Below are 15037 nucleotides of genomic sequence, written 5' to 3' on the forward strand. Positions count from 1 at the left end.
AGGATTCCAGAAGTATAATACCAGAGGATCAACATCAAGTGATATTGAAGGCAATGTATCCACCTTGCACCCCACTGTCGCGTTATACATTGCGAGACAAAAACAAGTTCAACATCCAGAAGACATCTTCGTATGTCTATGTAACTTCATATAGATAAACACCATCGCTGAATAAGGTGTGTGAACAGCACGGAGCAATGCCACATACTCGAGTGTGACAGCTTTACCATCATCTGGTAAGAGTCTGAAAGAGATCTGATTCATTCCGGAGCTTCATTTGGCCAGTTGGTCGAATCGTGCAGTATCCAGATTTCTGAGGCATTAGGATGTGACAGAGCCCGATGCTGGTCCAGGTGGGGTCGTGAGGGCAGGCGTACACATGGTCAAGGATTCGGTCGACCATGTCTGACCACCGCAAGGTGAGCCAAGCACAGCGTAAAACCTTTTCACATCTGCACCTCATATACGAGACCAAGTAATAGATTCCCTGTAACATTCCGTGTCATCTCACACTGTTGGTTGGAGAGCTAGGGGCAGCCAGACTAGAGAGTCATCGCCCTATACGTAGGCTGTCGTTTTAACACAAAACATACTGCTTCGTCTGGAATGGTGCCGTGACCGGGAAGCATAGGCTGATGATAAATGGCGCCGCTAAGGGTTCAGCGATGAATTGCGGGGTTCTGTACTATCCCGCACGACCATCGTCAGCGAGTATGGTGGCAACATGGGACTAGACGCCATACATACAACGTCTTGAAGAGGCACAGCTGTGTTACTCCTGACGTCATGGTTTAAGGATCTATCGGGTATAAATACAGATCGCGGTTGATAGTGATTGAGGGAACTCTGGGGCACGATGTTACGTCACGGACACCCCACGTATTTTACGTATTACCTCTCATGCGACAGTGCACTAGTGGCATTTTTCAGGACTGCGCTCCTCCACACATGGCACTTTTTCCTACGTACTGCATGATGTTGAGATACTCCTGTAGCCCACAAGATCCCAGGTCTGTCCTCGTTAGAATAAGTTTGGAACCACCTCGAACGTCAAATGCGTGACAGTGCCATTTTGCATGGCCGCCAAGACCAGTTGTAACAGTGTTAGGCTAGCGTACTTGAGGGGAGAACGCAACGGCTTTATGACACCCTTCTGAACGGAATCAGTGGATGCATGCACGGCACGGGAGAGGTGACGTCATTTTTATAAGTGGACTGCTTCTGCCAAGTTCTTTATAAATTTGATTCTTATTTTGTAATCAGTGCAATAATACCAGTACCATCTCAACCCAAAAAGTTCCGTTTCCTCCTCCCCTTCTGGGTGTTTCAGTGGTTCTTCTTTATTTTCCCAAGAAGCGCTTATCATCGCCTTGCATCAGCACCAGCATGTCCTGGTACAAGTAGCACATTCGCCAGTGTTGCGCAAAGAGAACGTCCAGGCACAGTCTTGGTAGTTCCCACCCCGTCCATCAAGTTTGCCCCATTGAGACTACAAGCTAGTATTCCTAACCACTTATTCAATAGGAAATACTGCTGATGTGATAACTCATGAACATCATGTGGGTTTACGACAAATTTGATCCAAACAGGTATGAGCTTAATGGAAAAGTTTACGCTGCAAATACATTCCGTACTACAGGCAGTGGCGGCTCGAGTAGGACCCGTGTTTAATGGATCAAATTTTACCTCTGCTATTGTAGGCTACAGTTTCAGCAGGATTAGTTTTAGCTACCCATGACACATCCGGTATTGCGTTCCCTGCACGGTGTAACGCAGTTGGAGCGTTTAAGCAGAAGACGGCGACTCGCTTACCTGCAGAGTAGGACGGAGGCGGCGAGCACCGTTGCCAGCAGCAGAGCCGAGCACAGCGCGATCATCGCCGTCGGCGGGATCCCGGGACCGCTGTGCAGCTCGGCGTCCAGCACCTGTGTGCACAGCACCACACGTCACCGCTACGTCACTAAGCTGCATGCAGCGATGCGGTGCTTCATATGGAATAACTGTATGGAACGGTTTCATTCCGGACTACTAATTTCAAAAAAAGAAATTCATTCGCATGTTTGCCAACGTGTGCGCACATTTTTGTTGTAGGAGTACAGACCCCTTTTCTAGCTATGCATTTAGAATTACACGTCCTACGTTTAGATTCCTGATGTTTTTTCTAAGGGGATGTTTCACATTCTTGCATGTCCACAGGAACTTTACATCGTAATTCGGAATAACACACGCACACCAACATCGTATCTAGCATTAGTGGCATCTGTCGCTCCAGGCGGAAAGAAATACTCACGCAATTTTGAATAAAAAACAACAGCGCCTCCTGGAGAATTTTTAGTTGCAATAATTTAGCTTTGGAATATTTTGCTATTATTCTTTATATTGCAAGCTCTATCGGACAAAGCAGCTTCGTGCTGTACAGGACAAAACAGAGAGCATAAAGCCTTAAATTTTCACGTCTTTTTTTTTCTTAAGAGGGAACGATAGACAAGTCAGATCATTAATTGGATGAAAGTAACATGAAGGAAGCCGAAGGAAACGTCAGGTTTCTTTAAATGATACCCAGGGAAGCGAATGAGAAATATTCATCTCCGAACAGTACATTAGAAGACGGAATTAAAGCATTATTAGAGGACAAAGAGCTAGTCACGAAACCTGTTTTACAAAACAATAAGTTCTTTTCCGGCAACATTGAGTGATGAACAGGAAACAGAATTGTACGTTCATGTTAAAGGTTGAGATTGCCAGTTTATGCCTTTGAGTAAATATGAGTTCGTAAATATAGGGTACCAATATGCTGAGCAATTGAACATAAAGCATTGGTTCAATAACCCAAAAATGAAAGCTAGTAAAGCCTTTGGCTATGGTTTTGTGAAAAGACGATAAAAATTACCTTTTACGCATTACAGTTTCATGTCCGATACAGCCCTCCACGAATGCAAACGACCAGATGCAAATTGCCAAAGCAAATATTAAATACACTGGGCAACAAAAAAAGATTTTTTTAAAAAAGTCTAGGGTTTTCCCGCTGAATTAGACTAATTTTGATGCCCTGAGTCCGAAAATGACCTTGGCTTTGTTCTATCAGGTCAGGATTTTTTGCTACAGAAATTTTTAAAAATCGATTTTTCGTAAAAAAAACCAATTTCTTTGTATCATCTGCTGAGAAACCCCGGAAGATTTTTTCCGTTTTCCTCAAGAAATAAAAGTCAACGTATGCAAATTCATTAAGTTTTTATTTACTCCATCAAATTAAATAAGCATATTTATCATAATATTAGTATAACAATGAGCGTTACGTGACACAAAAGCTCAGAGTTCACGGCATGAATCGGCGTTTCTTCGATTCCCGTTTGTGAGCAGCTGCTGGGTTGTCTCTCTTCAGCATCCAGCAGTAGTTTGCCATCATGACTGCGTCCCACCTCCCCTGGTACCTATCCTCCATTTGGCGCATGTCCTGATGGAACCTTTCTCCCTGCTCGTCGCTCATGGCCCCAAGGTTTTCAGGAAACTTCTCCATGTGTGAGTACAGGAAGTGCATCTTTATACTCATCAAACACCCGAGCTTTTGAAAGGCCTCTATCATGCTGCTGATGAGTCTGGCGTGGTTTGCTGCCTTCGTGTTCCCCAGGAAGTTGTTCACCACCTGCACAAACGATTTCCACGCGGCGCACTCTAACGTGTTCATGGAGTTTTCGAACTCTGTGTCCTTTATGAGCTGCCGTATCTGTGGCCCATCGAAAATGCCGGCCTTCAGCTTCTCAATGGTCAGTCGCGGAAAGGCTCGGCACAGGTTGTGGAAGCACCTCCCATCCTTGTCCAGAGCACGCATGAACTGTTTCATTAACCCAAGCTTCATGTGTAGCGGTGGGATCAATATCTTCTCCCGGTCAACAAGAGGTTCGTTTATGATGTTTCTCGCACCAGGTACTAACTGCTCTCGTGGCGGCTACACTTTCTTTACATAGTGCTGGGCTCTGTCTCGACTGTCCCACATACATATAAAGCATGGGTATTTCGTGAACCCGGACTGCTGACCAAGTAGAAAGTTCACCATCTTGAAGTCGACGCAGATAATCCATTGGTGCTGCTCATATTGGATTTTGTCGAGCACGTACTTCACTGCTTCATATTTCTCTACGAGAGTTGTGGAGTGAGCAAGAGGGATTGAGGCGAACTCGTTCCCGTTGTTGAGGAGCACACACTTCAAAGAGCGCTTGCAGCTGTCAATAAAGAGTCGCCAATCTCTCGGATCGTATGTAGGAGCCCCGAGTTTAACAAGAAGACCGGCGACATCTCGGCAGTACACTAGGTCTTCCTCCTGGCAGAAGTAGCCCATGTAGTCCTCATGCCTTCTACGAAAGAAAGTGATACGCGCGTCCTCGCCAAGTAGATTTTTCTCTTTGAGTCTCGAGGCCAACAGCTCGGATGAAGTCTTCGACAAGCTGAGATCCCGAACAAGATCATTAATCTCACATTGTGAAAAGAGCTGCCGACCATCTTGTGCTTCATACTCCTCGTCTGCTATATATCCTCCCTCGTCTGCAGTGGTGGCCTCGTCGTCGATGTTAGGAAGCTCTGTGAATGCTGGTACAGGAATTTCTTCGCAGTGAGCAACTGGACGGCGGGCAGATGGAAGGTCGGGGTACTGGAGGCTGTGCCGATTCTTCCGGTTGATGCCAGTAGTATTGATGGCGCAGAAGTAACAATCCGATGCATGGTCAAAGGGCTCCCTCCAAACCATCGGAATCCCAAACTTCAGTGAAGTTTTCGTGCCCTTCGTCCACCGCCGGAGGTATTCCACGCACTTCTTGCAGACCGTGTGCGGTGCCCAGGCCTTATCTTGGTCACCCAGCTTGACTTGAAAGTAAGCCTGGTAGGCGTTCTTCACAAATCCCGTGATGTTCTTCCTGTCCACTGAAAGCGTGTATTCTCCGCAGATGTAGCAGAAAACGTCTGGATTATTCATGCATGAACGTCGCGCAGAAGCCATATCAATCTGAAATAGTAATAGAAATATGCAGTTGACTGTCAGACAATAAAAATTAGAATAAATTTTATACTATAGTAAGAAAAAAAGGCATCTATTGGAATGATTAACTGTTACAATCTTAAAGGCTTCTTTTGTTTTCATATGTCCTGAATAATCCCCTTAAAACCCCTAATATTAGCATATTGAAGCCTATAAAAAGGCTTACATTTCAGGGAAAAATGGTCATGTAGGCCTATGGCTGTATCTCAAAAAGTTGACCTGATAGAGCAAAATCAATGTGATATTCGGACTCAGAACACCAAAATTAGTCTAAATCAGCTGAGAAACCCATATCGTTTTTTTGGTTGTTGCCCAGTGATATCAAAGAAAGTGTATTCTCATGGCGTAGAGTTTTATAATTCTACTAGCTGATAAAACCGACGATGCCCGTGTCGGAATGCACGGCATGGGACGAGGCATGAGTACCATTCTTGATAAGAGAGGCATACAGACGTTTATGTAATTTAAGGATGTAATGAATGTAGTTATCCTGGTAGTAAGGTAGTTCTTTCACTGTGTGTGGCAGTAGGTTAGTGAGGTTGGCAAAAATCCACTAAACATGGATCAATAAATAATTTTAAGTAAAGCGAAATAATATATGGCTTACTAACTTTACCGTACTTGCGAAAATGTTTTTATGGTTTCGTTCACTAAGCAGTGTAACACTGAAAGAGTCCTCAACGTGTTTCGTCCATACTGCGATGGGTGAAGAGGGTGATTGTCGTTGGCAGATACCTCAATGCAATGCGCTATGTGGAACACATAATTCTCGTAGAAAAAGCTATATTCTCTGTGACTTTTGAACTTTACTCTTAAGAAACAGATGAAAAAACGTGGCGACAGAAGACGAGAAAATTAATGTTTTTGCATCGGCCGTTGTGGCCGAACGGTTATAGGCGCTTCAGTCTGGCACCAGGCTGCTGCTACGGTCGCAGGTTCGAATCCTGCCTCGGACATGGATATGTGTGATGTCCTTAGGTTAACTAGGTTTAAGTAGTTCTAAGTCTAGAGGACTGATGACATCACATGTTAAGTCCCATAGTGCTCAGAGCCATTAATGATCTTGCCGCTGCTGCAGTTAATCCACTCGTTAGATCTAGCGCAGTGGCACAAGGAAGTGGCATGAGTCACGCAAGTGTCCCATGCACTTTACATCGACATAGGTTTCATTCCTATCACGTCTCTAGCCATCAGGAGATGTTTGGAAACGACGACGAGAGTCGTGTTAACTTCTATACATGGGCATTAAGACAGGAGAGGGCCTGTACCTTGGGCGACCCATTCCCCGGATCTGACTCCTGTAGACGTTTTTCTGAGGGTGAAGCTGAAAGACGCTGTCTACAAAGACACACCAAATACTGCTGCTGATACGCAACGATGCATTACTGCAGCCTGCTCTGACATCGCTGAAATTTTAGCATATGTACAGGAGTCGTTACATACCAGACTGGAAACGTGTATTGCCGCTGCCTGCGGTCGTTCTGAATACAACAGTGTTGGTCGACTGTATCGTTACTTATCACAAGCCACCTAACTAGAGTATGAACCTTTGTTGTTCTTTAGTGTGTGATACTGTACGTATCGCACAAGAATCAGTATGGTAACTTTTCAAAATGCATCTCGTAAACGAGTGACACTAGAATCAAAATGGCTCTGAGCACTATGGGACTTAACATCTATGGCCATCAGTCCCCTACAACTTAGAACTACTTAAACCTAACTAATCTAAGGACAGCACACAACACCCAGTCATCACGAGGCAGAGAAAATCCCTGACCCCGCCGGGAATCGAACCCGGGAACCCCGGCGCGGGAAGCAAGAACGCTACCGCACGACCACGAGCTGCGGACCACTAGAATCCGGCAAACAAAACTTATGTTCTTATTTTACCCTATTTTTAGATTTTTAATGTCAACAGGCATAGTTTCATTCAAAAAGTGTACGTTTGCACAAATATACACTTTATATGCACAAATATACACTTTATTAATATTCTTACAATCTGTTTATTGTCTAACAACACGAGCTCCCGATTACCAGTCCATTCTGTGAAAACTGAACATCAATAAAGCTTTCCATTTCCACGATATTTGCTCTGGAAGTTTTACGTAATTCAGCCTGTATAGATACACACTGAAGAGCCGAAGAAACTGGCACACCTACTTAATATCACGTACGGACTCCGCGAGCACGCGGAACTGCCACAGCACGACGTGGTATGGACTCGGCTAATGTCTGAAGTAGTGCTGGAGGGAACTGACACCATGACTCCTGCGGAGCTGTCCATAAACCCGTAAGAATACGAGGGGGTAGAGATCTCTTCTGAACAGCACGTTGCAAGGCACACCACATATGTTCAATAATATTCATGTCTGGCGAGTTTGGTGACCAGCAGAAGTGTTCAAGTCAGAAGAGTGTTCCTGGAGCCACTCTGTAGCAGTTATGAACGCTTGGGGTGTTGCATTGTCCTGCAGGAATTGGCCAAATCCGTCGGAATGCACAATGGACATGAATGGATGCAGGTGATCAGACAGGATGCTTATATACGTGTCACCTGTCAGAGTCGTATCTAGACGTATGAGGTGTCCCATATCACTCCAATTGCACACGGCCCACACCATGACAGAGCCTGCATCAGCTTGAACAGTCCCCTGCTAACATGCAGCGTCCTTGCATTCATGAGATTGTCTCCGTACCCGTACACGTCCATCCGCTCGATACAATTTGAAACGAGACTCGTCGAACCAGGCAACATGTTTCCATTCATCAACAATCCAATGTCGGTGTTGACGGACCCAGGCGAGGCGTAAAGCTTTGTGTCGTGCAGTCATCAAGGGCTCACGAGTGGGTCTTCGGCTCCAGAAGCCTATATCGATAATATTTCGTCGAATGGTCAGCACCCTGACACTTGTTGATGGCTCAGCATTGCAATCTGCGGAAGGCGTGCACTTCTGTCACGTTGAACGATTCTCTTCAGGCGTTGATGGTCCCTTTCTTGAAGGATCTTTTTTCGGCAGCAGCGACGTCGGAGATATGGAGTTTTACCGGATTCCTGATATTCACGGTGCACTCGTGAAATAGTGGTACGGGAAAAATCCCAATTTCAGCGCTACCTCGGAGATGGTGTGTCCCATCGCTCTTGCGCCGACTATAACACCACGTTCAGACTCACTTAAATCTTGATAACCTACCATTGTAGCAGAAGTAACCGATCTAAAATGGTTCAAATGGATCTAAGCACTATGTGACTTAACATAGACTTAGAACTAGTTAAACTTAATCGCTCCGCGGATTTCTAGACTGAGCCACACAGAACTGAAAAAATTAACAAAAAAAAAAATCTTCGTACATCCATATTTAAACTGGTTGAAGGTTGGATACAGCTGGTATAATTTTTATTAAAAATGAAATTCCTCCAGCTGCACTTACAATTTTTTATTTACTTCGCTACTAGTTTCGACGTTGCGTCAACGCCTCCTTCAGGCCAATACACTTGGGTGAAATCAGTTGCGTGTGGCTCAGTCTAAAAGTCTGCGGTGAGATCAACACGTGCTCCACATAATGGCGGGCAGTAACTCAACTTTCATCCAGTTTAAATAATGTACGAAGATTAACTAACCTAAGGACATCATACACATGCATGCCAGGATTCGAACCTGCTACCGCAGCAGCAGCAGCGCGGTTCCAGGCTGAAGCGCCTAGAACCACTCGGCCACAGCGGCCGGCAGTAACGTATCTAACAACTGCGCCAGACACTTGTATTATACAGGTGTTGCGGACCACAGCGTCGTATTCTGCCTGTTTACATCTCTCTCTATTTGAATACGCATGATTATACGAGTTTGTCTGGCGTTTCGAGGAAGATTACGTAACTTCGATGTCGTTTAGTGAGAAGAATGTTCCAATTCTTCCTTTAGAAAATATTTCGTTCTTTCTGTCCTAGAGGTGAGGCCTCGGAAATCTTAGCAGAATACACTGTAAACATTTGACATCAGATAAATGTGAAGTTACAACACTTTCGAAAAACATTTATACTAGATGGCGTTTGCTTTTGTGTGGTGTTGTCTGCAATGCCATCACGTAGAAAATCAAATTTAGGGGCTTGTTTGAGAACTGCTCTCGGCGTGTTGCCTATTTCCGGCCCGGCTGCCTCGGAGTGTTTGGAGCGCAGCCCAGCAGGAAGGCACCGCGGGACAAAGGCGGCGAGCCGGCCGCTAATGAATCGGATAGCGTCGGCCACGCCCGCGCCGCGGTGCGTGTGGGCCGCGCCGGACCCTGCGTACGCAGCGACGGCGGCGTTTCAAAGGCGACGCGGCGCGCGCGATTGTCTGCCGACAAAAGGCGCCGCCAGGTACGAGCGGACAGTTTACTCCGCACTCTTCAGCGGCCGCGCACGGGGAACGCGGAAGACGGCCCGCGCCAAAAGGCCCACCGGCCGGCAGACGAATGGCCCTGGCCGGGTAGTGGAGGGGAGAAATTCGCCACGCAGGTGACAATAGTTGAAGGCCTAGAGCGAGCCTGCGCTGCGCGCGCAACCCGCCGCAAAGGCGGCGTCACGGTATTCACCAGTCGACGGCATTTTGCTGCGCTCCGCTCTCAGCGGCTGTAACTAACGAGGTCGCGACGGCTGTCGTTTGTCAAACGGGCGGCCGTGACGGTTTTTGCGCAACACAGTCGAACTTACGCCGTGTCTGTAGCAGTTGGTCGATCCGCAAGGAAACCTTCGCGTCGCGGGCCGCAGCTTCGAAGTACTTGCTGAACGGACAGTACATATAGGTATTCGAACAGTCGCGTTCTTTAATGACAGTGCGACAAAAATCGAAGTACACTCCAGGAAATTGAAATAAGAACACCGTGAATTCATTATCCCAGGAAGGGGAAACTTTATTGACACATTCTTGGGGTCAGATACATCACATGATCACACTGACAGAACCACAGGCACATAGACACAGGCAACAGAGCATGCACAATGTCGGCACTAGTACAGTGTATATCCACCTTTCGCAGCAATGCAGGCTGCTATTCTCCCATGGAGACGATCGTAGAGATGCTGGATGTAGTCCTGTGGAACGGCTTGCCATGCCATTTCCATCTGGCGCCTCAGTTGGACCAGCGTTCGTGCTGGACGTGCAGACCGCGTGAGACGACGCTTCATCCAGGCCCAAACATGCTCAATGGGGGACAGATCCGGAGATCTTGCTGGCCAGGGTAGTTGACTTACACCTTCTAGAGCACGTTGGGTGGCACGGGATACATGCGGACGTGCATTGTCCTGTTGGAACAGCAAGTTCCCTTGCCGGTCTAGGAATGGTAGAACGATGGGTTCGATGACGGTTTGGATGTACCGTGCACTATTCAGTGTCCCCTCGACGATCACCAGTGGTGTACGGCCAGTGTAGGAGATCGCTCCCCACACCATGATGCCGGTTGTTGGCCCTGTGTGCCTCGGTCGTATGCAGTCCTGATTGTGGCGCTCACCTGCACGGCGCCAAACACGCATACGACCATCATTGGCACCAAGGCAGAAGCGACTCTCATCGCTGAAGACGACACGTCTCCATTCGTCCCTCCATTCACGCCTGTCGCGACACCACTGGAGGCGGGCTGCACGATGTTGGGGCGTGAGCGGAAGACGGCCTAACGGTGTGCGGGACCGAAGCCGAGCTTAATGGAGACGGTTGCGAATGGTCCTCGCCGATACCCCAGGAGCAACAGTGTCCCTAATTTGCTGGGAAGTGGCGGTGCGGTCCCCTACGGCACTGTGTAGGATCCTACGGTCTTGGTGTGCATCCGTGCGTCGCTGCGGTCCGGTCCCAGGTCGACGGGCACGTGCACCTTCCGCCGACCACTGGCGACAACATCGATGTACTGTGGAGACCTCACGCCCCACGTGTTGAGCAATTCGGCGGTACGTCCACCCGGCCTCCCGCATGCCCACTATACGCCCTCGCTCAAAGTCCGTCAACTGCACATACGGTTCACGTCCACGCTGTCGCGGCATGCTACCAGTGTTAAAGACTGCGATGGAGCTCCGTATGCCACGGCAAACTGGCTGACACTGACGGCGGCGGTGCACAAATGCTGCGCAGCTAGCGCCATTCGACGGCCAACACCGCGGTTCCTGGTGTGTCCGCTGTGCCGTGCGTGTGATCATTGCTTGTACAGCCCTCTCGCAGTGTCCGGAGCAAGTATGGTGGGTCTGACACACCGGTGTCAATGTGCTCTTTTTTCCATTTCCAGGAGTGTATATACACCGACGAAAAAAATCGCGACAAACAAGAAGAAATTCTGCAACATAAACGAAAGTTGGTTGGTGTGTTTCTAGATCCGACTGGAGTAGACATCTTTCTAGATCTGAAAGATGGTGTCTACTCCAATCTCGCGTCACTCGCCAGCAAGTGGCGCTAGTAGTGCCGCTATGGGGACGCAAATCAGACGTACTTTAAATACACTCTGTAAATGTTGTGCGCGTTAATTGCCTTTGAGACTCGGTGGCTTATGAATCTGGCGCATCGTACTGCATCTGCAGCAGCAACTTGAGGAGCAGCACAGGACACATCTTTCTTTCGTCTTTTTTTTTCCTTACAAATGAAAAACAACGGAAAATTTCACTATACTATGCTGCAGTGGCTTCACTTATATTACGTTACAATAATTTGTTTATTAGATACAATTCATTGCCTCTTAGCAAGCCCCCTAAACGGGGGCCAATACCTGTCCCTAACTGCGAGAAAGTGGGCGGGGTCTACTATTAGCGAAACCACTGCCTTTTTTCTCTATCGAACTACGGTAATTATTAACACAAACACGTTTATTAACCCAACAGATGCTGGTGCTCTTTCTAAATGCTTCTCCACTGGAGCACCCCTTAGAAACACATAACAGTAAATTATGTGTTTAGAAGGATGAGAGGCAAAATGTTAACCAAAAATATTTCCTATTGACTTCACCCTAAACCTATCTCTCGCTAGGTGGGGAAGCCTTCCAGACACTACCACCACAGCGACACAACGAACTGCTACAAATCGGTTATTTCAAGGTCAGCTCCGAGCCACACATCCTGTAGCGTACATTCCACCGACCCCAGACCACTGCCATTTGCAGCCACAGTAGTGCTAAGCGAGAGAGAGGGTGGAGATCCGTTGAGTTTTCTGATGATGATTCGACATGTTGTCCACCCCCCCGTAGCTGAATGGTCAGAGTGACGGATTGTCAATCCTCTGGGCCCGAATTCGATTCCCGGCTGGTTCGGGCAGATGGTTCAAATGGCTCTGAGCACTATGCGACTTAACTTCTGAGGTCATCAGTCGCCTAGAACTTAGAACTAATTATACGTAACTAACCTAAGGACATCACACACATCCATGCCCGGGGCAGGATTCGAACCTGCGACCGTAGCGGTCGCTCGGCTCCAGACTGTAGCGCCTAGAACCGCAGGGCCACTCCGGCCGGCGGTTCGGCCAATTTTCTCCACCCAGGGACTGGGTGTTGTGCTGTCCTCATCATCATCCTATCACCGTCATCGACTGCAGGTCGCCTAAGTGGCGTCAAGTTGAAAGACCGGTCCCCGGCGAAAGGTCTGCCCGACGAGGGGCCCTAGCCATTCTACGAGGTGCATTCACGTTCTAAGGCCTCCGATGTTTTTTTCTAATTTACTACTCACCCGAAATCGATGAAACTAGCGTTACTTCTCGACGTAATCGCCCTGCAGACGTACACATTTTTCACAACGCTGACGCCATGATTCCATGGCAGCGGCGAAGGCTTCTTTACGAGTCTGTTTTGACCACTGGAAAATCGCTGAGGCAATAATAGCAGCACGGCTGGTGAATGTGCGGCCACGGAGAGTGTCTCTCATTGTTGGAAAAAGCCAAAAGTCACTAGGAGCCAGGTCAGGTGAGTAGGGAGCATGAGGAATCACTTCAAAGTTGTTATCACGAAGAAACTGCTGCGTAACGTTAGCTCGATGTGCGGGTGCGTTGTCTTGGTGAAACAGCACACGCGCAGCCCTTCCCGGACGTTTTTGTTGCAGTGCAGGAAGGAATTTGTTCTTCAAAACATTTTCGTAGGATGCACTTGTTACCGTAGTGCACTTTGGAACGCAATGGGTAAGGATTACGCCCTCGCTGTCCCAGAAAATGGACACCATCATTTTTTCAGCACTGGCGGTTACCCGAAATTTTTTTGGTGGCGGTGAATCTGTGTGCTTCCATTGAGCTGACTGGCGCTTTGTTTCTGGATTGAAAAATGGCATCCACGTCTCATCCATTGTCACAACCGACGAAAAGAAAGTCCCATTCGTGCTGTCATTGCGCGTCAACATTGCTTGGCAACATGCCACACGGGCAGCCATGTGGTCGTCCGTCAGTATTCGTGGCACGCAACTGGACGACGCTTTTCGCATTTTCAGGTCGTCATGCAGGATTGTGTGCACAGAACCCACAGAAATGCCAACTCTGGAGGCGATCTGTTCAACAGTCATTCGGCAATCCCCCAAAACAATTCTCTCCACTTTCTCGATCATGTCGTCAGACCGGCTTGAGCGAGCCCGAGGTTGTTTCGGTTTTTTGTCACACGATGTTCTGCCTTCATTAAACTGTCGCACCCACGAACGCACTTTCGACACATCCATAACTCCATCACCACATGTTTCCTTCAACTGTCGATGAATTTCAATTGGTTTCACACCACGCAAATTCAGAAAACGAATGATTGCACGCTGTTCAAGTAAGGAAAACGTCGCCATTTTAAGTATTTAAAACAGTTCTCATTCTCGTCGCTGGCGGTAAAATTCCATCTGCCGTACGGTGCTGCCATCTCTGGGACGAATTGACAATGAACACGGCCTCATTTTAAAACAATGCACATGTTTCTATCTCTTTCCAGTCCGGAGAAAAAAAATCGGAGGCCTTAGAACTTGAATGCACCTCGTATTAAATAAATAAAATTCGACATGTTGTGCTGCCATTGCTGCCACTTATGAACGGCATTCCGGGGGGAGTTTTCTAATAGGATACTGCCCGCCCACATACCGCTTTTGTAACTCAACACTATCTACAGAATGTCGACATATAGCCTTGGACTGCTCGATCATCAGATCCGTCTCCAGTCGAGCATGTGAGGGACGTCATCGGACGACAACTCCAGCGTCATCCATAACCGGCATTAACCGTGACTGTATGGGCCGACCAGGCGCAACAGGCATGAATCCCATCCCACAAACTGACATCCGGCACCTGTACAACACAATGCACGCACATTTGCATTCAAGCATTCATGATTCTGGCACGTACACTGGTTATTAATGAACCTGCAGTGGCTTATGTAGTGCTAACGTTAACCTATGATCTTGCAGTGTTAATCACTTAAATATGGTCATTACTCTACTTTAATTATTTTTTGTAGTGCGATTTTTTCCACCATTGTAAACTAACGACGTCCGTTTCGTCGTACATGTAGGACAGAACAGATACCACAAACGATGAAGCCGCTGGTGATTTAATGCGGCGAAAAGTATGGACAGAAAACGAGATCGGAAAGAGATACGAAGTACGAACCCCGGCTCGGTACAAATTTTCAGCTCTCGCCGTAGGATTGCCGCAATGCCCCGCGCGACTAGAAGTCATTATTTTCGCAGGAAGTCGTAATTTCCTTCCTGTCTCTTTCCCATCAGGCTTCCCTTTCATCCCTTTTACCCCAGTTCTTCAAGATTCAAAGTAGTAGTTATTTTAATTAAGGCAATAGTAAATAGTAATTTAGATTTTTTTGTCCTATTCTCAGGGTAGTTTTTAGTACTCTCAAGCAATTACGTAGTTTGCGGATGTGAGAACTCACTTTGATGTCGACCGCTACAATAGTTCTAAGTTCTAGGGGACTGATGACCACAGCTGTTAAGTCTCGTAGTGCTCAGAACCATTTAATCATTTACACGTACCCTGCAAACTGACTCATTCGACATCATTTCGATAAGAGCGTCGTTCAAATTATCTATAGAACGTTTAATTA

General features: G+C 47.3%; 1 protein-coding gene across 1 annotated transcript in view; it reads right to left on the reverse strand.

Annotated features, from left to right (window-relative positions):
* Positions 1–15037, reverse strand: part of LOC126188001 (uncharacterized) — a 154927-nt gene that overhangs the window by 39080 nt on the left and 100810 nt on the right. The window contains exon 3 of the mRNA XM_049929410.1: positions 1813–1925. Coding sequence (XP_049785367.1) covers positions 1813–1925 — 113 coding nt within the window. The remainder of the gene's footprint in view (positions 1–1812; positions 1926–15037) is intronic.

Source organism: Schistocerca cancellata, chromosome 5 (assembly GCF_023864275.1).
Source record: "Schistocerca cancellata isolate TAMUIC-IGC-003103 chromosome 5, iqSchCanc2.1, whole genome shotgun sequence".
Lineage (NCBI taxonomy): Eukaryota > Metazoa > Arthropoda > Insecta > Orthoptera > Acrididae > Schistocerca > Schistocerca cancellata.